This window comes from Podarcis pityusensis, assembly GCF_964106645.2.
Source record: "Podarcis pityusensis genome assembly, chromosome: 11".
Lineage (NCBI taxonomy): Eukaryota > Metazoa > Chordata > Lepidosauria > Squamata > Lacertidae > Podarcis > Podarcis pityusensis.
Window position 1 is genome coordinate 18,307,555 of NC_138036.1, and position 24,897 is coordinate 18,332,451.

General features: G+C 45.3%; 1 protein-coding gene across 3 annotated transcripts in view; it reads right to left on the reverse strand.

The window, feature by feature from the left end:
* Positions 1-467: 467 nt before the first annotated feature.
* Positions 468-24,897, reverse strand: part of DAB2 (DAB adaptor protein 2) — a 35,967-nt gene continuing 11,537 nt past the window's right edge. The window contains exons 2-15 of one of the 3 annotated variants that reach the window (XM_080972572.1): positions 18,198-18,388; positions 16,861-17,000; positions 15,321-15,419; positions 13,929-14,060; positions 12,642-12,725; positions 11,916-11,942; positions 11,699-11,746; positions 11,294-11,356; positions 9,479-10,129; positions 8,573-8,723; positions 5,254-5,790; positions 4,242-4,354; positions 3,294-3,368; positions 468-1,752 (exon numbers count right to left, since the gene is read on the reverse strand). In XM_080972572.1, the coding sequence (XP_080828698.1) occupies positions 3,303-3,368; positions 4,242-4,354; positions 5,254-5,790; positions 8,573-8,723; positions 9,479-10,129; positions 11,294-11,356; positions 11,699-11,746; positions 11,916-11,942; positions 12,642-12,725; positions 13,929-14,060; positions 15,321-15,419; positions 16,861-17,000; positions 18,198-18,294 (2,208 nt within the window). In that variant the 5' untranslated portion in view covers positions 18,295-18,388 and the 3' untranslated portion in view covers positions 468-1,752; positions 3,294-3,302. Of the gene's footprint in view, positions 1,753-3,293; positions 3,369-4,241; positions 4,355-5,136; positions 5,791-8,572; positions 8,724-9,478; positions 10,130-11,293; positions 11,357-11,698; positions 11,747-11,915; positions 11,943-12,641; positions 12,726-13,928; positions 14,061-15,320; positions 15,420-16,860; positions 17,001-18,197; positions 18,389-24,897 lie in introns of all 3 variants that reach the window. The other 2 variants (XM_080972571.1, XM_080972573.1) reach the window with 2 other exon arrangements.

Here is a 24,897-nt window from a genome sequence, read left to right on the forward strand (position 1 = left end):
AGTGCTTTTTTGGGGGGGGGGGTGAGATCGTGGCGCAGGTCACGTGACTCACCTGGGAGCGCACCCAGAAGATGCATGTCCCAATTTTTGACACTGTGAAGTGGGGCGGCCATTTTGTGTTGTGGCATTTCACTATGGCAGCCATTTTATGACTGACACCCACAATTTTTCAGAGTTCCAAATGTGCCCTGGTCCTAAAAAGTTTGCTTATGATTTGACATGCTGCACCCGCCTAAATTGCATACTGGCGCACTGAGGGAAGCAGTACTCTATCAATGTGGGTCTACATTCTAGGTGATTCAAGGACCCCAGGCTTTTATAAGCTTCTAGCTACAAATGCTTTTACACACCTGTTCAATGACTTAGACTCAGGGTACCCAAGTAAAACTACTATCATATGAAAACAAAGAGTCCTGCTTCTGGGAAACCACGTTTAAAGTTTTCACCGAACTCCCTAGAGGCAGAGGCCGCTTTTGAAATGAAGTTACATTTAATTGTCAGAGTATTTGACTACTTTTTACAATGTAACACAATCCAAAAATTCCTACATTTCCAGTCAGAGACAAATACATATAAATTGATAGCTTTGTTTTGCATTACAGGAAAAGTGCAGTAGAATATGTACAGAGCAGATTGCATAATTCACCGGCAGAACAGGTCACTACAGACAAAGTGTTTACTAGAAAGCAGATCTCCCATTATGCATTTATCTGGCCATTTAAACATGGATACCATTTTCAAGTTTGCACTGATAAACGCTGTAAAGGAGACACACACAATGCTCTTGCATCAGTTCTGCTCAGTTTGTTATTAAGCCCCTTGTTTTAATGAATTGTCACTCTGCATAGAGTTCTAGCTATACTAAACCTTGATTGCCATGATTGCAATTTTTGCTTGCTCCAAGTACAGTTGCTTTTCAATTTTTACAAGTGATAGTACATTCACAGGACCCACCCCCTTCTTTAAAGGACACCCATCTATTTCTGCATCCATCCTTTTTCAACCCTGGTTTGAAGAATCTTGCTAGAGGGTTAATAGTCAACACACTAGATGCATTAAAAAAAATAAATCACTTCCAAGGTGTATCTCTCGACTATGACCACAGCCAGCCTGCATGGACATTAAGAGTCAGTCATTACACTTTTGGAACCTCCCCATTACAAGTCAAATATGGTTTTGAATGATCTTCATAACAATTCAAACATGCTTTCACTTTGACATTGCTGGAGGCAGAGAGGGTGTGAAATTGAGTTCTGTCCAGTTTTTAAAGCTTGCAGTTAAGGCTGGGAGACGTACAAGAGACCATTTTATGTTCTAGGTGACTCAGTGCTGCGAATTCATATCCCGGTTCTTTCCCCTTGTGTGGAGGTGAATACTAGTCTGTGCAGTTTCTCATCCTAGAAAGAAGTTCAGTAAAAGCCCCATTTACAGCCAAGGTTCATCCAAGCCTTGACAAAATGTGAAGTTGGCTGAAGGCCTAGGAGACACCACAGTGTTCAGTTAGTTAAATCCACTTGGGCTGAAGTTCGCCACCCAATTCCAGTTTGGTCACTAGCAGATTCCTTCCTCGGCTTCCGATGGCTACAATCCAAGGACTCTTTGCACCGTACTGCAATCCAAAAGTGGATGGCGAAGAATGAGGCAGATAATGCATGCAGAGTGAAGACAGTAACAGGGGAGGGTATCCAGTTATTCATCACATCCTTGCACCATGGGCAGTCCAGTTATTCCTCTGCTGGTTTGCACTCATTCCTGGGTCAAGAGAACGAGAGGGAGATGGTTAGCACCACTGGGCTGAGTCACATGAAATTTGCTCTCTTGGGGTTTGCTATGTGGAACTACTGAAAAGTAACGGGTAAGAATGGGATGTGCAAATAGGAGTAGATACAGCAGCAGCAGCATGCAAAAAGTCAATCTTTACCATCACTTTTTTTTTGCTGGGGTGCTTTTGGACTATGTGGTTCGGAATATAGTAGTCCTGTAAATGGCTGGTATGAAGATAGCACTGAATGTTGTTATAACCGTAGTATGTAGGAAACTACTTAAGCAGCTGGACTGGTGACTGGGAGTGGTTGTTGAGACCATATAACACTGGTCCTGAAAGACCTACATTGGCTCCCAGTACGTTTCCAAGCACAATTCAAAGTGCTGTTGCTAACCTTTAAAGCCCTAAACGGCCTCGGCCCAGTATACCTGAAGGAGCGTCTCCACCCCCATCGTTCTGCCCGAACACTGAGGTCCAGCGCCGAGGGCCTTCTGGCAGTTCCCTCACTGCGAGAAGTGAGGTTACAAGGAAACAGGCAGAGGGCCTTCTCAGTAGTGGCGCCTGCTCTGTGGAACGCCCCCCCACACCAGATGTCAAGGAAATAAACAACTATATTACATTTAGAAGACATCTGAAGGCAGCCCTGTTTAGGGAAGTTTTTTGATGTTTGATGTTTTATCATGTTTTTAATATTCTGTTGGGAGCCACCCAGATTGGCTGGGGAAACCCAGCCAGATGGGCAGGGTATAAATAAATTATTTATTATTAATAATAATAATAATAATAATAATAATAATAATAATTTTTTAAAAAAAAAAAAAACAACCATTGGTCCAGATACTGCAGTATATTCTACACAGTCTGGCAGCTGCCCTCTAGGTTTCCAGGAAGGAATCGTCTCCAGGCCTACCTAAAGATGCTGGGGACTGAACCAAAGACCATTCACATGTGAACCAGATCTTCTGAGCTAATAGCCATCTCCTTACTTAGCACCATATCCCTACTGAGCAACATTAAGGACCAAAACTGGTGTCCATCCTGCTCTGGGCAAGGCTTACTCCCCACCGAAGCAGTATACATATTTTGTTCTGGGTGCTTCTTGATCCTTCACCAGCTGACCTGGCTTACCTGCTACCACCATTTGTGGATGGCGTAACCAAACCATAGCTCCATGCTCAGATGACCTCACAGCTGGTTTTCTATAATGCTTTGGGACTGCCCTTTAGTGCAGGACTCAGCCACTAGAATGTCCATTGGTACAGCCAGAGTTGTGACTTTGGTAGCCTGTTCACATCTGTGTGCAATGTAAGGAGCTCACGGTCCCAACATTTATAAAGCCTTAAATGACACAACACCAATTGTGGTGGTTTGAATCCTGGTCTCCCAGATCCCAGCTCAAAACTAACTGCTAACCCACATTGACTCTCCACACAGTTGCCTCTTTTACCTCCTAGCATGACCCCTGTTTTGCCTTTTTTAGATCGTGTCAGGTTCAGGATCAACAGCCACCCCTTTAAGAGACACTTACCTATCAAGCTTACGCAAATGGGTTTCCAAAAGGATCACCAAATGGAGCAGAAGCCAGCTGGTGCGGTATGGCAGTCTAGAAAGAAGGAGGCTGCTTTATTTATGCACAATTTGGAAGTCTTTTTGCAGGCAAGTTGCAAATACTTGAATACCCTATGCTTGCCAGCTGTGTCGAGTTGGCAAATATCTTATTTGATCTAAGCTTCTCACATCCAGTAAGGTTGCAGCAGCTTGTTCAGAGGCAGTTCATGCTTCTTAAGTGAGAGTTGTGGTTGACATCAGCCCCCATCACCAGCTGCAATATCTAGAGTACAGATCTCTTGCAGGTGACAGGCGATGCAAGCAACAGTTCCGTTCAAGGCACCTTCAGAAACTGGGTGTTGGGTATTGTGTTCTTGTGTGTGTGTGTACACACCATATACTATGGTGGTTTGGTCTTACAGCAAAGTGTTGCTCATGCCACTGAATTATGCAAACATACAACCCCTGCCAATTAGTTTGGTCAAGGATCAGTGCAGTCTGCAGGCTGATAGCTAACAAGCATGTTGCTTGAGTGTGCCTTCCATTCTAACCAAGGGTCAAAGGGTGCTTGATTATTCTTACATCTATCCTCTTTTTTTTTTTTTTTAAATATACATATATGCATGGAGCCTTCAATGAATAGTGGTTGGTGTTAACACACTCTTATCTTTACAGATTGCCAGCTTTAAGCTACACTATAAACACTTTTGATCATGCCGTCATGTTCGAATAGCAAGAGCCAAGACAGATAATTTTACAGTTATCCTGCCACCTGCACTTGGGTTAACTGGGGACAGTGCCAGCTTTTGTTAGAAGGCAATAGGACCCCAGGGGTGCTTCAACTCTGGAGAAAGAAATGGTCCATAATTTACAGCCAACAGAAGTACAGCCATGGATACATAGAAGTGAAGTTTGCTCTGCCACTTACCGAGTTTAGCGATGGAACAGCAAAAGGGTCTGTCTTGAAAGGGTTTTCAAATAGGTCTTCAGCAGGCTTGGCAGTTGGCACAGTGTTTGGCCTGAGAACAGGATTTGGTGGCACTGCAATGCAGAACAGACTTATTTTTAAACCACCAGACACTGTAAGCCACCCATTTCACATAACACAGCAAACACAGCCACACTTGGCACCAAGCGCTGTGTTTTTCTGCTGAGGGCACACGTTGCAGGTGGATCAGTGGACATCACCATTTAGTTTACACATGCACAGAATTCAGAAGCAAGGCTTCTTAAGCAGTCAATATGGCACCTGGCAGGGACAGACTGTGCCCACAGAGGCCTTCTCTGGGGCTCATAAAGTCCTCTTACAGCATCACCCTGAAATTAGTCACTGAAGCAAGCATTCTACTTCAGTTCTGGTGTAGCATGGCACCCACAATTGTTCCTCCAGTTTTCAAATGTGCCCACAGGCCCAAAAAGAAGATGCTAACCATCTGCCCATCCCAGGTTAAAGCACACATCCACCTGCCCCAGAGACTACTTAAAAATATGCAGCATGTCCACTAAAATACGGTGGAACCTTGGTTTTTGAGCACCTCGGAAGCCGAATGTTTTGGAAGCCAAATGCCGAAAACCCGGAAGTAAGTGCTTCTGTTTTTGAAGGCGCCTCAGAAGCCAAACGGCTTCCGCTGCAAGTTTTTCAATTTTCTCAGTGGAAATTGCTGACAGCCCTTTGCGCCTCGGTTGTCAGATGTTTCAGAAGTAGAACGGTCTTCCGGAACGGATTACGTTCAACAACCGAGGTTCCACTGTATGCGTCTTCTGTGAGGGGGAGGAGAAAGGTCAGAACTTTAAGGTTCCCTCAAGGAATACAGCAGATTTACCACCAGTTTTTGTAGCCAGCCAGCTAGCTTCAAAGTCATCGTGGTCAGCCAACTCTTGAGGAACCCCCACTTTGTTACTGAAATAACTGGCAAAGGCTCCAGAAGCTTCCGACAGACCTTGTTGTTGCTGCTGCTGCTCTGCCCTCCTCGCAGGCACGGCGGGCAGTTTTGCCAGCTGGAAGTCTTTGAACATGGCTTTTACATCCTTTATTTCCTTATCACCAAGGGGATCCAAAGCAGTGAAGGCGTCGCTTTCCTTCTTGGGCAACTCCTTCTGAAGTGCAGTTCTGGGAGGCAACTGAGGAGGACTTCTAGCAGGCAACAGAGAGGGGCCCTGGGCTGCAAGCGGAGGTGGGAATATGGAGGGCTGGAAAGGGTTCCCAGTGCTGGAGGGCTGGACCCATGCATTAGGAGGAGGACCCCGCACAGGCTGACCCCAGAGATCGGGAGTTGGAGCCTGGATCGGGGCTCCCAAGGACAATGGTGGCTGACTCCAGCTGGGAGCTTGTGGAGCAGCGTCAAAGCCAAGAGGCTGAGGGAAGCTTGCTGGCTGAACACCCAGAACAGATCCAGGAAAGGCTGAAGAAGGCTGGTTGAAGATTGCAGGTTGGGGACCCCAGGCTGGTGTTGGAGAAGCAGTTGAAGGCAGGCCACCTGGGGAGAAAAAGCCCACACATCAATAGGTTATGCTGCTCTCTCATCAGGCAACTCCACAAACACCTTAGTTGGGGAAAAAAGCACGTTTCCAAGCACAATTCAAAGTGTTGGTGCTGACCTCAGCCCAGTATACCTGAAGGAGCGTCTCCACTCCCATCGTTCAGCCCAGACACTGAGGTCCAGCTCCAAGGGCCTTCTGGCGGTTCCCTCCCTGAGAGAAGTGAGGTTACAGGGAACCAGGCAGAGGGCCTTCTTGGTGGGGGTGCCCACCCCGTGGAAGGCCATCCCATCAGATGTCAAGGCAATAAACAACTACATGACTTTCATAATACATCTGAAGGCAGCCCTGCTTTGTTGTTGTTTAGTCGTGTCCGACTCTTCGTGACCCCATGGACCAGAGAACGCCAGGCACTCCTGTCTTCCACTGCCTCCCGCAGTTTGGTCAAACTCATGTTTGTAGCTTCGAGAACACTCTCCAACCATCTCATCCTCTGTCGTCCCCTTCTCCTTGTGCCCTCAATCTTTCCCAACATCAGGGTCTTTTCCAGGGAGTCTTCTCTTCTCAAGAGGTGGCCAAAGTATTGGAACCTCAGCTTCAGGTTCTGAAGCTTAGGGAAGTTAAAAATGTTTGATGTTTTATTGTGTTTTTAATATTCTGTTGGGAGCCACCCAGAGTGTCTGGGAGACCCGGCCAGATGGGCAGGGTATAAGTAATTAATTATTATTATTATTGCACATACCAGCACAAGGTTTAAATCTATCTGTATTAAAGACTCAAGAGCCCCACTAGATCAGGGCATAGGCTTATCTAGGCCAGCATACTTCTCACAGTGGCGAATCAGATGCCCATGGGAAACCTGGGAGCAGCGCCTGAGCAGCTACAGTGTTCTCCCCACTTGAAATTCCCAGAAAACTGTATTCAAAAAGGTATAATGGCAAAACCCTTCCCCTAGTAATATTGGGTTTGCCACAACTTTTTTTGTCACAAGCCTTGCCAAGGTAAGTAGTTGAGGATCAAAGTCGTTTTTCCTGCAAGGAACACAGTCCCTCAGCTTCATTATTTCTCCATCCTAACAAAAAGACTAACGCCTCTTGATTATCACCATTTGGCAGGAGGAATTCAACTAGATGCCTGGAAACTTAGCCTTCCCAGGAAGACGTTTGAACACCCCAGAAGCAAATTAAGATGATGAATGCTCAACAAAAAACCCCAGATCTAATCTAACCTCTGCATAAACTTTGTGCATGCAAATCAGAACGAATGCTCAACCAACAGGTCATTCAGAGGAGCCACCTTACCACGGCAACATGGTTCCTAAACATGGTTCCTAAACAGTCCCAAACAAGTTCCTTTGCTCAGTTAATCCTGGCTTACCTTAAAGACTAGTGCCAGCTCCACTACTAAAAACAAGCACCTGATGGAGGAACACACCTGCCTGGGATACACGTACAGGGAGGTGTAGAGGCTGCCCACCCCCTCCTCATATTAGCACTGCAAGGCTAACAGTTTCAAATCTCCATTTAATTTAAACTTCTGTGCCTGGATTGATCTGTGCTGTTCATTTATGTGTGTGGGGGGGTGTAATGTGTTTACTTGAGGATCCTAATTATGAAGTTTTATTCTGGAATTATATATAGGGTTGCTATATTTCAAAAAGTATAAACCAGAACACCCCCAAAATTGTATTTACATTAAAAAACCACCTTTTTTATTAATTTTTCAAAAATAATAATAAAATAAGGATACAAAAATCAAACCACCATCTAACATTTATACTTCTAATTAAAAAATCCTACTATTTTACAAACCTTTTCAGGTTCTTTAAAGCTCAATACTTCCTTCCACCCCCTTCTACTGGTTCTTTACATCTTACATCATTCTCTGCATTTTGTTATCATTTTTATCCACTTGTTACACCTTTGCATTCTCTAATTCCTTACTACTTACAAGTGCTTAATATAAACCTGCCAACGTATTAACTTGTTTACAGTATTTCTGCGCATACACAATAAATTTTCCCATTCTTTTTTAAGCTTCTCATTGTCAGAGTGTCTGGGTTTTGCCATCAGTTTTGCCATTTCTGCATAGCCTATGAGTTTTACTTGCCATTCTTCTATTGTTGGCAAAAACGAGCCAGCTTAGCCTAGCGGTTACTTCGGTGCAATGTTTGCAGGTTTTTTTAAGGTAAATTTCGGTAATTCCCCCAGATGTCAATTCTGCCTTTGAAATCCCGGTAATGTCTGGGAAAATCTGGACGTATGGCAGCCTTAATTATATACCACTTTGTGGAGGCTGTTATGCCCTGAAAAGGCAGGCTAGAAATCTTTCCATAAAATATAGTGAGCTTACTGGTACTTCTGCCCCCAAGTGTCTCTACAGGACTTAAATCATGCCCTAGAATTATGATAGTTGTTTTGTTTTTTAACCTTCAGAAATTCTACAACTCAGCTTATAAAGCGGATCACCTAAGAAGCGTAAACCATGGGTGGGGAAACCTATGGCCTGTTGAGTAAAGCCCTTCCCAATGTCTTACTGTCTTTCTGGATCTCACAAGATGTGCCTTTGAACTGAACACAAAAAACCAGACTGCATAAGACAAGATACAGACATTAAATTGCTTTGCAACGAAGGTACACACAGATCCATCAACATGGCTTTCCAGATGTTGGGACTGCAACCCCACAATCCATTGGCCACACTGACTGGTGCTCATGGGACTTGTAGGCCGAGAACAGGATTCCCCATCCCTGCCTCAAGGAAAGAACAGACTTTACTAACCTAGTACAGGCATGGGTGCTGCTACAGGAGCACTAGTGTTGAAGAGGTCTAGAGGATTGGTCTGTGCAGGTGGAGGCGGCGCTGCAGTTGTCAGAGTGCTTGTTGCAGGAGCAAAGATGCCTGAGCCAAACAGGTCACTACTGGCTGAACCCTGGAAATGTGTTGGTGGGGAAGACACACCAGGCATAATGGTACAGGGAGTTAAACATTGCCCAGATTGCTATTACAAGCACTACAACCCCCCCAAACTGTCCTATAGGCTGAATGGCTGAAGAGTCCTATAGTGTGCATCTAAGTTAAATCGATTCTTATTAAAGATGAGTGTGGGCTCCCATCTACAGCAGAGATGGAGAACCTCTAGGACATTTTAGACTGCAGTACCCATCAGGCCCAGCCAGCATAGTCAACGGTCAGGGACAATGGGTTTTGTAGTCCAGCGACTTCTGGAGGGCAACAAGTTACCCACCTTTGGTCGACAATATTCTCTGTCAGTTCTGTACGGTAGCAACCAAGAAGGGCTGCAGCCAAATAGAGATATTTTATATTGCAAGGCCGATGCAACACCTCGACACCTTGTTACTGAACTACACCAATGATCTCCCCAAAGCTACATTCAACACATGCATTAGGAGTTTAAGCGTCTTACTTACCAGAGCTACAGAGACATGGCAGCATTAGGAGGAGAGAGGAAAGTTAGGATTAGAAAGAATGATTGATGTACACAGAAAGCCAAGCCACAGAGTTTAAGGTTTGCTATGGCTATGACCGACAGCTTATAAGAGGACCGAAGGCAAGCTAGTTCTCTGCCAGCAGAGGTTTTGTTGAGGAAGGGGGAGGGAAATCCCTTCACCTAGTCCAAGTAGGAAAACATGCATGTCACCACTCTGTGCATGCACCATTGTTCACCTTAACAGTCCTCCTTCCTCTTCCTGGCTTGGTGCTTTGGGGAGGTGGGCTAATCGTGATAGAGTCATGCGACATCAATTGGCTGTTGCTATCGGAGTCTAGCCGTAATCCATTTTGCACTGGTAATCCTTTGGAAGAGCTCTCCAGAAAGACATTTACTGGGGACGTGGCAGGGAAGCCGTTCTGTTCTCTCTCCGGCACCCCATTTGGAGTCCTCGCAGCTAGTTGGGCAGGCTTACTCTCAAGCAGCCACTGGCTGGCTGGCATTTCCTGCTTGCCAGTTCGGTTGGAGATCTGGTCAAACTCTTGCCCAAAGTAGTCTACATCCCCATTCATACCACCGCTCCCCATGGGGCTAGTCACAACACTTCCCATCTTCTGGCTGGGAGGCTTCAGAGAAGAATCAATTGGGGGCTGCGACAATCGGTCAGGTTGCGTGAAAGGGTCATCCCTGAAAGGGTCAGGATTTGGGGTGGGGAAGAAGCTGAGATTTGCAGAGAAAGCATTGTCAGGCAAGAAAGGTGGCTGCAGCTTGGACAGTGGTAGGGGAGGCACGATGTCATTCAAGAAAATATCCTCCTCTTTGAGAGAAGTCGGAGGGGCCTCAATTTCAGAATTTAAATCCACTAACAGGATCTCTTTATCCTCCTCCTATTAGGTTTGAGAGAGAAGACTGATTAGCAGAAGAGACACTGTAGACAATGTGCAAGAGAGTCTCATGTGCTTATTAAAAATCACAGAGCAAGCAGAATGGCAATGGACTCCAGCAATTCTTAAAATAAGAAACCTGTGAACTACACACTCCCATGCCCTCACATTTGATAGGTAACCCTGTAGTGAATTTTGTGCACTTATTGGACAATCAACCAGGAGATTTGAAGATCAGGAGCATCAGTTCTGAAGTTGTGGTAAAGAAAGAATGTTTACACAATGCTGAGTGGAGTCTGGTCCATTAGGGAAAATGGAAACCACTAACCTCAGTCTGCTCTTGGCCAACTCCCATGGGCCTACCTTTGTATTTAGGTTCAGCCCAGGGGGTAGCCCCAGATATCAACTTTCTCCTCCTCGTGGATAGGACCCCTAATGCCATGGTGGCCTGTCTGGAAAAACCACAAGTACTTGCACCCAAGAGTTGCAATCTTCCCAAAGGCATCTGACTAGGAAGCCTGAACATGGCGGCAATTTGTGGTCACATAAATCCAACCAGGATTCTCAGTGCTTCGTACTTCTTCTAGTTTCCTTCTCAACCCTTGCTCGGAATATCTTAGAGAAGCACATTGTACTTTTGCATATATTCCCTGTCCCAATGCATCCAGCTACATGTATGTAGGGATTTTAAAATACTGGTTCACAGCTTTGATTCTGGCGGCAGTGTTCGAATCCCTGAATAGTGTGTTTAGTATGGCTGAGCCAATCTCTAAAGCATATTCTCTTCCACTAAACTACGGTAACATGTATGGTGCCCTCCAGATACTCCCCACCAGTTGCAGTGAGCATGGCCAATAGTCAGGGATGATGGGAGTTGAAGGGCACCATTTTAGCTACCCCTCTACTAAGTCAATGCCATCCTGCCAACATGGCAATTCCTGATAGGTACAAATGGGCAATGGGCCCAATTTCATGCATCTTACTCTGGGGGGTGGGACTGTGTTCACATTTGTATATAGAAAAGTTCAATCATATGGATAGGTAGTCAACTGCTCATCTGAAACCACCCCTAAGCATCCAAGACAGGCCAGTCCTTAGAAGATTTCTCCTACCATCAAGTCATTTAAAAAGCTATCAACAGTACAAATCCAAGTCTTTACTACTCACTGAGGGGCTGTTCAGGTCAGGAGGAGTAGACATGTCTCCAAACAGATCCATCTGCTCCACACCCTTTAAGAACAAAATGGACAGAAAATTAAAATCTATCATACACCTCAGCCTGCAAGGTCATTCGAGTCTAACCAAGAGCATGCTTGGAAGCCCAAGTCTCTGTGGTCTACTTCTCTGTAGTAGTTCAGTTTGTTCAGTCAATCAACTGGCTGCTCATATGTGAAACCTCTCTAGGGACCTTGGGTGTGGTCTCAAAGCAGAAGAGGCCACTATTTTGTTGAAGTCAACCAGGGCTGGTCAGTGCCTGGGTGGGTGACTATCTGGAAACCACATGGATTCCTCGCTGGTCCCATGACGGGGGGAGGGGGAGGCATGATACAGAAGAAAAAAGAAATCACATACCAGCTTTATTTTGTCGGCTCGTTCAGTAGCTGTTTCATCACTGCCATTCTGGAACAAAGGAAAGAGAATGTGGTTTTTTTGGTCTCTGCTACACAGATACTCAATAAGAATAAGCTTTCCCCCAATTTCACATTGTTTGTAAGCAGCAAATGTACTTAAAAGTCTAACAGGCAATTGCATTTGGTTTTTCAGGCCTAAAGATCAATTTGTTTCTTACCTCAACAGGTTTATTGGCCTCTTCGTTCTGAAAAAAAGAAGAAAAAAGACATCATGCCATCAACATTTATAGAAAAGCTTTATATATTTGTCCATGTCTACACCGATGGGCAGCAGTTGTCGAAGGCCAATGTCTGCCCCATCACCTGCTACCTGAACTAGAGCATGCACAACTCATAGATGGGATCTGCTTGGTGCAAGGTATGTTCTTCACTATCAAGCTATGGTCCCTTCCCTTAAGGGAAGGGATATCATATTACATGTTGGAACTGCTGAGATGCAACTCAGATTGCACTGCAGGCAACTCTGTCTGCATGGGAAGGAGCAGACTGAGGAACCTCCAAGCTTCCTAGTCTGTCCTTTAACCTGTGCTCAATTTCCTTCAGGCTAGACTGATACTTTTAGGGTTGCTGACCTTGTTTCCTACTTACTTTTTTACACCCTCACCCTGGAACAGATCTTCCAACCCAAATAGATGAATTCATTTTCCTTTTTACCCCATTACCTTGTTGACTGATCTTCTGTACTTGAAGAGTGGACTTATCTGGGAGTAAGTGGTATTGCCAAGTTTAGACAGGCTCCTTCCAGCTGTGTAGGATTTATCTTAGATCAACCAAGTTCATGGTTCAGTCACTGCCACTTTAGATCAATAGCAGGTTTCATTTATCTTAGGTATGGCTACTGAGCAGCCTAAAAATCTGGAAAACTTAAAAACAGGCAGCATTACCTTTCGCTTGTCACCCTCTTCTTTTTTCTTCATGTTATAGATTACTTGGAATAGATCCTTCAGATCTACTACTAGAGGTTCAGCCTAGAAGAGAATAACAGGCAGTGAGTGAGTGAATGGATAGGACTTAGATTTCCACTTTGTGGCGGAATTCACAGTTCAGCTCATTTCCAAATGGAGTGGAATAGAATTCAAGGAACAGAATTAAAGGCCTATATTAGTGGCATTTTCTCCCAGTGTTCCAATTTCCTGCTGTGTTTAGAGTTCCCTAGATTTTACTTTCTTGGGTTCCATGATCACTGCAGGTGGTGACAGCAGTCATGAAATTAAAAGATGCCTGCTTCTTGGGAGAAAAGCAATGACAAACCTAGACAGCACCTTAAAAAGCAGAGACATCACCTTGCCGACAAAGATCCATATAGTTAAAGCTATGGTTTTCCCTGTAGTGATGTATGGCAGTGAGAGCTGGACCATAAAGAAGGCTGATCACCGAAGAATTGATGCTTTTGAATTATGGTGCTGGAGGAGACTCTTGAGAGTCCCATGGACTGCAAGAAGATCAAACCTATCCATTCTGAAGGAAATGAGCCCTGAGTGCTCACTGGAAGGCCAGATCCTGAAGCTGAGGCTCCAATACTTTGGCCACCTCATGAGAAGAGAAGACTCCCTGGAAAAGACCCTGATGTTGGGAAAGATGGAGGGCACAAGGAAAAGGGGACGATAGAGGACGAGATGGTTGGATAGTGTTCTCGAAGCTACCAGCATGTGTTTGACCAAACTGCGGGAGGCAGTGGAAGACTGGAGTGCCTGGAGTGCTCTGGTCCATGGGGCCACGAAGAGTCGGCCACGACTAAACAACAACAACAAATGCCCAAACAGGCTGAGAGTTGGTGATTGGCCCATGGCTACCCAATGAGCTTCATGACCGAGTGGGGATTTAAACCCTGGTCTACCAGGTCTTAGTCTCTAACCACTACACCACACTGGTCTTGCTCAACATTTCTCCAACCCCTGCAACCTATTAAATATGTAGCAAATGCCAAGCCTCAGAGATAAGCAATTTAACAGTACATCTAAGCTTCCAAGTTGGTGGCCAAAACACTTATGGCAACCAATTCCCCAGTTTTAACCATACTCGGTGTGAAAATTTTGTCAATCCTGCAATTTAAGTAGAGAGTGACAGCTTCCATTTGCAATTTTGTACTGTGCAGCATTGAACATGAACCCAGAATGCTACTTAGAAGAGCAGCACATCAGCACCACTGGTCCCACGATGTAAAGTTTTACCTGCTGTGCTGTTTTGATGGCGAAGAACTGGTGCTGCCCTTCTCCGCCACAAACGTAGCCAAAGGCACGGTTGTCAGTCACATCCCGGGCTATAAAGGATATTTTGTTGACTGGATGCTCATGCTCAATAACCTGGAATCAAAGTGGATGACATGGTGCCAGACTTTAACTCTTGAAAATGTGTAAACCTTGCACTGGTGGTCTTGTAGGCCACCCTTTGCAGAGCATCCCCTGGCAGGTGCCTATTCTTCTGTTTGAAGATCTACAGTAGAGTTCACTACCCTTTTATGTAATTGGTCCCACTGAACTGCTCTTACACAAGTCAAGAATCCTCCACCCCAAGTCCAAAGTCAACCGTCTTCCAAGCCCATGATTCTAGTCCTGTTCTATGGGAGCACTGATATGAGAACGACTTGTTCATGTTTTACTGTCTTAAGTGTGCCCTGGAAATTTGACTTCCCCATAAAGACTGCTGCCAGTCCAGCTCGCTTTTGTTTCAGCCATTCAACAAAGTAGTCAGCATCAATAGAGCTCAAATATTTTAGGCTCTCTGTATGAGGCGTGCACTGCATGTGCACGTGCTATGACCAGAAGCATCTCTGGACCATATCTCAGCACTGGGAAGATTATAGCAATAGCACAGAGATTGTTAGGAGTAGTTACAGGTAGGTAGCTATGTTGGTCTGCCATAGTTGAAACAAAATTAAAAAATTCCTTCCAGTAGCACCTTAGAGACCAACTATGTGATTTATTGGTATGAGCTTTCTATCTGAAGAAGTGTGCATGCACATGAAAGCTCATACCAAGAACTAACTTAGTTGGTCTCCAAGGTGTTACTGGAAGGATTTTTTTTTATTTTGTTCGGAGTAGTTTGTGCTTTATGGTAAAGTTTTATTCTTCGGCTTAGAAGTAAACACTAAGTCATTGACACACACACACACAAACACACACACACTCCAGTAGGGACTGGAAGCTGCCTGTTTCTTACATAGCCTTTAGCCCAAGAAAAATAGAATGCCCCAATTAAAATTTTCACTTGGTGTTCATCAGCCAGAATTTCCTAGATAGGGCTGAAGTGACCTGTGAGGTGAGTCAAGGTTTGCTAGAAAAGCTACAGCAGTCCCCACGTTAGAGGTTTGGCACTAGAGTTTGGTCCATTATGAAATACTTCACCTGGATGGGTAATTAACTAGATGGATAACTTAACTGGCCTGGGCCAGTTTCTGCATTTCTTTGAAATGTCTCTAATGGGAAAGCTGCTGTTTTAAGTTCAGCACATTTTTAGAAGTTTCTTCACCCCAACAAGTTTTAGGTTAGATTGGCACTTTTTTTTTTATTAAGAGAATGGACAGTTTCTCCTAATGGGTTCAGCTTGGCCTCCTCAGAACTTACCCCTGTCTTCTCATCTATGACTTTGATCCCAGCAAGAGAGATGTTCACCCATACTTTCTGTTTGTGCTGTCCTTGAGAACGGGCTGCTACCGCCATTCCCTACAAATGGAACAGCAAAGACATTTCAGTATTCAAGACGTACTGTCGATATAAACTTATTGCAGCTTACGGCTATCACTTAGGGTAAGGGATGGAGAATCCATTTCCCTCCCAGATGTTGGACTCCAACTCTCCATTAGTCAACATGGCCACTGACCAGTGGATAACACAATCTTCATTTCAGCATATTTGAATTTCCCTATATCTGAGTTATGAAAATGCCAAGTCGAATACCAGCTATATACTGCTCCCCAGTTCCCTCACATTTTAGGATTTATTGCATGTTTGGGTGGGTGGGGGGTTGTCTTGCAACCTTCGTCTTGCGTTCCAGGTCTAAGTAAAACTTAGAAACTCAAAAGTGTTTGTTGACAAGCAGCCCCCAGGCATTACCACCACACTTAGAGGCTATTCAGTTCTGGGCACCACAGTTCAAGAAGGACACTGACAAACTGGAACGTGTCCAGAGGAGGGCAACCAAAATGGTCAAAGGCCTGGAAACGATGCCTTATGAGGAACGGCTAAGGGAGCTGGGCATGTTTAGCCTGGAGAAGAGGAGGTTAAGGGGTGATATGATAGCCATGTTCAAATATATAAAAGGATGTCACATAGAGGAGGGAGAAAGGTTGTTTTCTGCTGCTCCAGAGAAGCGGACACGGAGCAATGGATCCAAACTACAAGAAAGAAGATTCCACCTAAACATTAGCAAGAACTTCCTGACAGTAAGAGCTGTTCGACAGTGGAATTTGCTGCCAAGGAGTGTGGTGGAGTCTCCTTCTTTGGAGGTCTTTAAGCCGAGGCTTGGTACAACCATATGTCAGGAGTGCTCTGATGGTGTTTCCTGCTTGGCAGGGGGTTGGACTCGGTGGCCCTTGTGGTCTCTTCCAACTCTATGATTCTATTCAGAGGGTCATTCAGTACATGAAGGCATCATGTGTGGCCTTCAGACAACACTGTGGGAGGACAGTGTTATGAACAGTCATGTCTCAGAGGAATTTACCAGCACTGTTTCAATACATAAGCAAGAACTCATTTGTCTTAATGAAGTTGTTTTGCAGGAGGAAATAAACAAAATTCTGACATGAGGTGGTGACATTCCACCTAAGAAGCTAATTGGAACAAACCTGAGCCCCAAAACAGCATGCAAGTTCTATCTACAGCATAATGTTCTAGAAATGTTTCCACTTAACCTGAAAATTTTCAACTTTGCCACTATATATTGTTATCTGAATCAGCACTATAAGCAACCTGCAGTATGTGCTAGGACCCATTCTCCACTAGTTTAAGATACTTGAGGAAAGGTCCTATAATTGTCGTTGCTAAAATAGCTTCTAGGAACTGCAGTTTTGCAAGGATGTCATTAGTAATCCCTAGCCCCCATGAAGCTACAATCATCATCTGGCACCTTAAAAAAACGAAGATGCAGGAAATATGAGAGACTCACCTTCAGCTTCATCATTGAATCCTGACTCATCTTGTCTCCCCTTGCTTCTGGGACATCATCAATACCAATCAGTTTGGCCTTGTATCTTACACCATCACCTTGAAATCTGGCCAAGAGAAATTCTTCTGTCTTTTCCGGTCCTGAAAAACCAGTTTTATGGTCATGTGCTTTTGTTTGTCCTGCACAGGCTATTAAAAAATCAGAACCTGCATCTCTGTTTATTCCTAACAATGCAATTTAATATAGTGGTATGTTTCACCATCAGCTATACCAACATTCAGTGTGTAACCACCGTTTCATCTCCACACTGGCAGTGGAATGCTCTTGGGTAAGAGTAGGGTCAATCCACTCACAAACATGTTAGGTATAAAGAGCCAGAGTTTGCGGCAGATTCCTTGCCCACTGTCTGCTTACTCACGGATCCATCTGTGACTGTGCAGTCCAAGGCAAAGCCCCTAGGTGGCAGCCTTCTGCCAAACTCCTGCTTGTCTGCTTATTTCAACGCTCTGGTTTATGACTCCTTTTAAACCAAAAACCAGTTGGGCAGGTGGGAGTCTCCACGATTTTGTTACTAACCACCCATCAAAAGGACTAACGATGGACAGGCTTTGTGAACATAAGGTTGCAAAGTTGAGAACTAATTGGCTAAATTCCCTGTCATCGAGTATTTACCACAGCAACTGCTGCTTGTTTTCAGCAACTCTTAATTATTGGCAACTCCTTAGGACAGGGGTCAGCAAACTTTTCCAGGAGGGGGCGGGTCCACTGTCCATCAGACCTTGTGGGGGGCTGGGCCCACCGCCTCCTGAAAGCAACCCCTGCCGAAAGGCCTGCCCACCTATGCCACTCATGCCGCAGCCGCTGACACTGCCTAGACTTCGGCGGTGTTGGCATCCTCTGTCTCAGCGGGGCACAGAGCCCATGCTGCTGGCCTGGGTGGCAGAGGCAGCCTCCACGCCGCTGCCACTTTCTTCCCGCTCAGCTGCTTCCTCCTGCTCGGCCGCTTCAGTGGGAAGGAAGGGGCGGCACCCAGAGGCGTCTGTGGCTTCTGAATTAGAAACCGTGCCAGTGTCGCTGCCCACCCAGAGGCATCACGGCTTTTGATTGGCTGCAGGAGCTTCCTGCAGCCAATCAGAACCCGGCCCGCGTCACAGAAGTCAGTCCCCGCGCGGCGAGGCCTCTGCACCGTGCCTGTTTAGCACTGGGACTGACCGCAAGGTTCGCAGACTGGATTAGCAAGCCCGGTGGGCCGTATCCAGCCCACGGGCCTTAGTTTGCCAACCTCTGCCTTAGGAGCTAGAGAGCTGTCCTGCCTCCTGGTGCCACTCCTGCCTTACCTTTCTTCTTCTCCTTTTTGAAAGGCTGTGTTTTCGGTGGTGCCTGTTGCTGGGCAGGCGGACTGTTTCCACTAGTTGCTTCCACTTCATTCGACATGGTGAGAGAGGCCAGTCTCAACTTCAGGAGCAAATGCGGCCCTTGGTAACGTGACTGGAATCCAGCTAGCAGCGGACAGGCATACTACTCTGACCTTCAGGAGACAAAAATTGGGATTCAATTCAGTGTTGCCACTGTGTTGCATTGAAGAGTTACAAAGCATAATTTTCAAGAAACAGGAATATAAAATGATACTATCAGGACTATTTGTTCATTCAGCACAGCACTACAGAAGGCGGTCCTTATCTGTTACTTGAGCCTTTTGAACTGGAGTTGCACAGTGACTGAAACTGGACCTATTATACGCAAAACATATACATATATGCAACACATATACATTATTTTTTAAATTATTATTTTTTGCTTTTATGTATTTTTTCTGGAAGCCACCCAGTCAGAAGGGCAACGTATATTTTTTTTAATTATTCTGTTCTCTGCTACTGAGCTTATGTTCCTTCAACAATAGGTTTAGGATGCAGTGAAGAATTACTCATGAAGCCTTGATGTGATTCAGTTACAAAGATCCTGGCATGCCATATAACAAATGCCTTCATTTTACAGAATGATGGTTGCATCCACGATATGGGTACAAACCCATATCAGGCCCCATTCAGAGTTTACAGTAGTGCTAAAATTTAGATTAAGTGGGGACACCTGTTGAGGCTGGGAATGTGTGTACAATCTAGCCCCACCAATACTAAAGGACAAGGCACTTTAAGACCATCACACATGGACCAAGGACTCTTGCACACTCCCCGCCATCCTGCCGCTGGGTAAATAGAGGTTCTCAAAGGCATTTCTTATGAAACACATCCACCAATCACTTCATTTGACTGTGGATCACAGTCGGCAGCCGATATGCTGAAGGGGGATACTCCAGACATTCTGCTGCACAAATGAAGCACGTGCCTTTGCCTAGTATTAGCTTGCATAGGAATGAACGTGGGTGGAATCAATGATGCTGGCCCTTCCATCTCCTGTTTGTTGCCATCTGTTAGCAGAATAACATCATGCTAACAGATTTGTTAGCGAGCAACTAACCTATCCAAGGCACAAACATTGCAAGGTATAATCCTGCCTTTCATTCACTTTTGAGACTCTGCTGGTTTCTCCAAGTGAATTGAAGACAGGGGTCTGTTGCAGAGGAGAGATCAAACAGCAGTAAACCAGTCACCAAGACACATGCTTCAAGTAGCTACTGAGGTTGCACATTCCTGCACATAGGGACCTCATTCTGGTTTGTGCAAGGGAGTTTATTAAGCTTCTCTAGGGCTCTTCAGAATGCTACCTTTAGCCTTTAGTTTAGGGAAACTTTGTAAGTTATGGTACACAAATGCAGCAGATCCCAATTCCTTAGAAGTCATGGACGGGGAATAATATTACGCAGTCCTAGGAGCAGTGGCGTAGCGTGGGTTGTCAGCACCCGGGGCAAGGCAAGTAATTTGCGCCCCCTAACCCGTGGATTTTAGTAGGGGCAGAGAGCTGCGAGTGCGAGCGCCCCCCCCAAGATGTTCCGCCCGATGCGGCCGGCCCCCCCGCACCCCCCACGCTACGCCACTGCCTAGGAGAGCTGCACCACTTTAAAACATGGAACGGTCATTGGCACACTCGATAACTCTTATCCCCTAGCTACCACCCCCACTGGTTTTTACGCTATGGGAGTGTTATTTGAATGTGGTAGGTGGGTTGGGCTTTCAGTGGTACAGCACCAGGAAGGCTCCACCATATGACTAGTTCTACATGCATTGATCAGCTGCAAGCCTTTGGACATCTACAGTTTTCAGGCCAGGAAGGTCACTATTAGCTATGCAATGTCCATATGCATGAGACCTGGCCTTCATTCCTGTTGCAGGTATTTGGTTCAGCTTTGAAATGCCGGCTGGTGTTGGCAGAGTTGCTTTTGCCGAGCTTGACCTCCTAGAAATTCTAGTTGAGGCTGTATTTCAAAGTATTTAGGACATGGGATGCAGGCATCAAATGCTTGTGGTCTTGGGGTGTGTGTTTACTTTTGAGTAGCCCCGCTTTGCAGACTTGAAGTTGCAATACAGCACTGCATCAGTGGACCAGTGAGTCACTTGTTCAGCCATTTGTGGAAGATGTTTCAACAGATAACATACAGCCTCAAACAATCCAAAGCTTTCACAAGACACTTCAAGCCCTGCACCTTAAGATTCAAGCGTTACGGAGAATATAATTCAGTGTTTTTCTATGCAGTCTATTCTTACTGCACAGCGCTGGGAATCGGATGCAAGACAGGTACCCTATCAACATAGCTATACTGAGTAAGGGACACAGTTGTTTTAAGCACCAGACAGCTGCATGCTCAGGTTAGGACAAGCAATGGCGGCAGCAGTGCCATCCACATCCTTTTGCACAGAGGTGGACCAATTCCAAGCCTAAGTGTGGGATTTGGAAGGGATTCTGGACTTGTCAGTATCTGTACAAGCCTCTCCTTGCTCCAGAATACCACAAAGGCTACACTTCCATCTGCCCCATAGTCTACTTCCCACAGCCCCCGTTTTAATCTAGAAAAACAGGCCTATTCAATTTGTTTTAAATCTTCAAGACGCACCGCCAGTTTTATAATTAGGTATGTTACGGCATTTTATTATGTGTGTAATTTTTGTTGTATGCCACGTGGATATTTTATATGAGGGAGCCACCTATAAATATTTGTAGAAACAAATAAAATTAAATGAACAGCTTCGTTTATTTTTCTAGAGACCCGTTTTCTCTTCAAGATGGAATGCTTGTTATCACTCAACTGAAGCAAGTGGAATGCTGACCAGGTTGTTTAGGGGTACAAAGGTTGCCGTTTCACAAAGTTAATATTTTAGTGATTGAGAATCCTTTGATAGTCTTCAGCCAAGTAGATAGAGGCCAAGAAACACAGTTTCCCTCCTAGATAGAGCTCTCAGGCTCCTTTAATTTCAGCTGAAGGAACTCATTGCACCAGCAGACACCATGAGAGGGGGGAATGGTCAGAGGCCAGGCAGCCTGAAGATCTCTCTCTTGAGGTGGCACAAATACAGTCCACACCTTTGCACCCTTTTGCTTGGCCATGGCACCCAAGTCCCTCATCATCTTTGCAACTGAAATGTTGCAGGGATGTAAAACTACTACCTGTCTTAACACATTTGTAAATACTACAATTGCCAAGGTGAGAGAGCCTGTTTTTTTTTGTGTTTTTTTAAAGGTGTGGCGGTATGGAGTTCACAAAATGGGCTTAAATCCACTTGGGATGTACCTTAAGTGTTTTTTTTAAAAAAATTAATAAGCAGTTCTGCTTTGTGCCATGTGTTAACAGGGCACAAGGCAGAGGTTCAAAAGGTGATTTGACATCATGTGACCACTCCTTAGAATGTAGCTGTACCTGAGCAAGTTCTCAATCCTGTTACTCTCCATTCTTCTATTAAGCACAAATTCTGATCTGTTGTCTCATGACCACATGCATGCCAACGGTTGTACGAGTCAAGGAAAGAACACAGATGTTATTCAACTGGTTGCTTCTACATTTGGAGGAATAGCAGGGGAAGGGCCCCACAACTTTCTTCCTCCCCCGCAACTGCTTATTCAGCTACTGGTTGTAGTAAACACTACTGGGAGAAGCAGCCAGAAGGCTGCCAGCTACTTTCAGTAGGTTGCAGGGGGCATCACATAGGTCCATGGCCTAGAACCGTAACATGTTCTAGATCAGTGTCTTGTGACTGTTTTCTTCTCAAAACAGATGCAGCTATGTTAAGCATGCTCATTTAAAACACTGTCATCTGTTTAGCAGTTTTAAACGACTGTAGATGCCTAGGTGATAAACTACCCAAAGTCAGTGTTCTGTCTAGTTCTACCCAACATCTCCCTCAAGGTCCCGAAGGATCTCTTTTGAAGGCATGCCCACTGGCATTTGAGTAAATGCTCCTATGACTGGAGAAGCAGAATATAAGCAAGACTGATCTTCCAGGACAACATTTTGTAGATTCAGACTCCAAAGGTAGTCTTAAAGCCATGATTGCTAGGTCTGTATGTTTTGCTTCCCCTTTCTTGGTACAATTACAGCCAACAGGCCTGCTCATGTTTGCAGCCTGCATGCTCGCAGCTCACCCAGCACACTGCCAGCCTGTCGCACTTTTTGAAGAGCCACAAGACTTTTCGGGAATCCCCCAATAAATCCCAAGCACAAATTGCTTATGGGCTGCACCAGCGTTGGAAAATAAAGCCATGCAACATTTGCCTTGGCACTTCCTTTGGTGAGAAGATCAAGAAAATACACCAGTGCCAACCAATAGCTGAGTGCCAAAGTATGTTTTTCCAGTTTCATCTGGGCAGGTCAGTCAACAGCTTTCAGGTAGTTTCTTGCCAGTTTCCAGATGCAAAGCTACCTGAGTCTAGGACAAGTAGGTTTCTATGTCCTAAGGAGCCTCTTTTGCCCGAGACGCAGATGATAGATAGGTTTCAATATATTGGGATTTAGAGATGCAGTTATATACCAACCTCACATTTCTCAAAACCCTTTTGGAGAAAAGACAACCCTAATGTTCTTCCTAGGGAGGGGGAGAAATCTATTCAGTTTGTATTTCAGTCTGCATTTGGAAAGGTGGACTTTCCCAACTGACACTTCCCGAAGCGAAGCAATATGCAAAAAAGACACACAGCTGTCCTGCAAAATTTGCACTTCTGAATATTTCATTGCAAGTACACCAGTCAGCTAAAGGGAACAGACACATATGTACAGTATAAGCGCTCCAATGTCTGGAAAAAACTGGATCCAGAAAGTGGCATTCCTGAAAGTGTTATTTATTCATTTTAGATGCATACCCCATAATTCAAACACTCAAAGAAGCTTAATACACAAGCACACAGAGGATCTTGCCAAATACAAAGTCAAGCCATGGACCTGCCTCTACCAATACTGTGGTATCCTGAGATACCAGAGGTTGAAATAGTGGCCTTTTGACATATGGAAATCATGTACTCTGCCAAGAGATCCTTCACTGAAGAATGAGCAACTGAACCTTACAGGATGAAGATGCCTCACCTCACCTCCATTCTATACCACTTTGAGCAAGCTGTAACTGCAGGGGCTTGTTTGCCCCTTTAAAGTCTGCACAAAGCTTAGTTTCCCATAGGGATGCTACCATGAAACACTGACTTTACCCACAGCCTGGGACTCAACAAAAAGCACTGTAGCTTTTGAAGGTAGAAGCTACTACCAAATCCCTCTTTTCTTTGCAAGAGGAAGGAGAGCAGCCCAATATTGCCCATAGCAGCTTCTTAAGAGAAAGTTGCTTGGGGGACGTAGAAGCTACTAGCTCACCCTACCCAACAGTCAGCCCTTAAAACTGCTCGGAGGAGTCTCAACACACAGCAAGGAATGTTATTTACACTATTCCTAATCCCAGCTACATATTTTTGTGTGTGTGTTTGGAGTAGGGCTGAAGCACCACGTTGCAAAACCATGCCCAAAGAGCTGCGTTTTTGTATGAAGCCTAGCCGAGTTGGATCTGCAGCATAATCACACATTCATGTGTATCAGAGCCTTGACCTGCTAGGACACTTACAAATACAAATTCTGCTGAAAACTCAGCCTTGAGTTGGGCAAACCCCCTTCACAGTGCGGAGCAGGAAAATGCAGCAAGCTGCCAGTGGCAGAGGAAGAGCAGTATCTTCCATTGCCAGCTCAGCGCCATTCCTCTGCAGTCCCCTTTGCCTCTCACCAATGCTGCACAAGTGACCACAGATGCCAGTACAAACATGGAAGGAATGGAGCAAGAACAGTGAGTTGGAGAAAGGAAGCTTGGTGTAGGTCTGTAGTGAATGCCAGGGATTAGACTAAGGCCTGTATTTGGCTTTAGGCTGGAGCTGGGAGTAGCTGATGTGATGCCCTCCAGATGCTGTGGACTACGACTCTGAGCATTGGCCAAACTGGCAGGGGTCAATGGAAGTTGTAGACTTCTGAAGGATGCCATGTTTGCTATTCCTGGGCCAGAGGCTCCACATAACTAGGCTGTATTAACCTTGATACTGTTAGCAAAGCCACTTAAATAATGCAGGTGGTGTCCTGGGAGCCGGCGTGGTGTAGTGGTTAAGAGCAGTAGTCTCGTAATCTGGTGAACCAGGTTCGCGTCTCCGCTCCTCCATATGCAGCTGCTGGGTGACCTTGGGCTAGTCACACTTCTCTGAAGTCTCTCAGCCTCACTTACCTCAGAGTGTTTGTTGTGAGACTCCTTCGGGTAGTGCTAAAACAGGATATCAAATCCAAACTCTTCTTCCAGATAGAAAATAAATCCTGGTAACAATTGACTAAGCAAAGCCAGTGTATAATGAGAGACGACACGAACAGTGGGCAGAAACTGCCAAGAGACTGCAGCAGGGCTATGCTGCTCTGGCTGCAAGTGCCCAACAATGCTAACCCCTGGCATCGGCCCATCAGGCACACACAGCTTCTAGAAGAGCAGCCTTCTTTTTAGATGTACTGTGTCAATAACATGCCAGCCGATTAAGTGTCCTTTAACCAAGCAACAGCCCTATGGACCATCTGCCCACTGCCTTCATATCAGTACTTGTTGTTTACCATCACAAGTTATGTTAGACAGATGGGAAAAGGTCTTA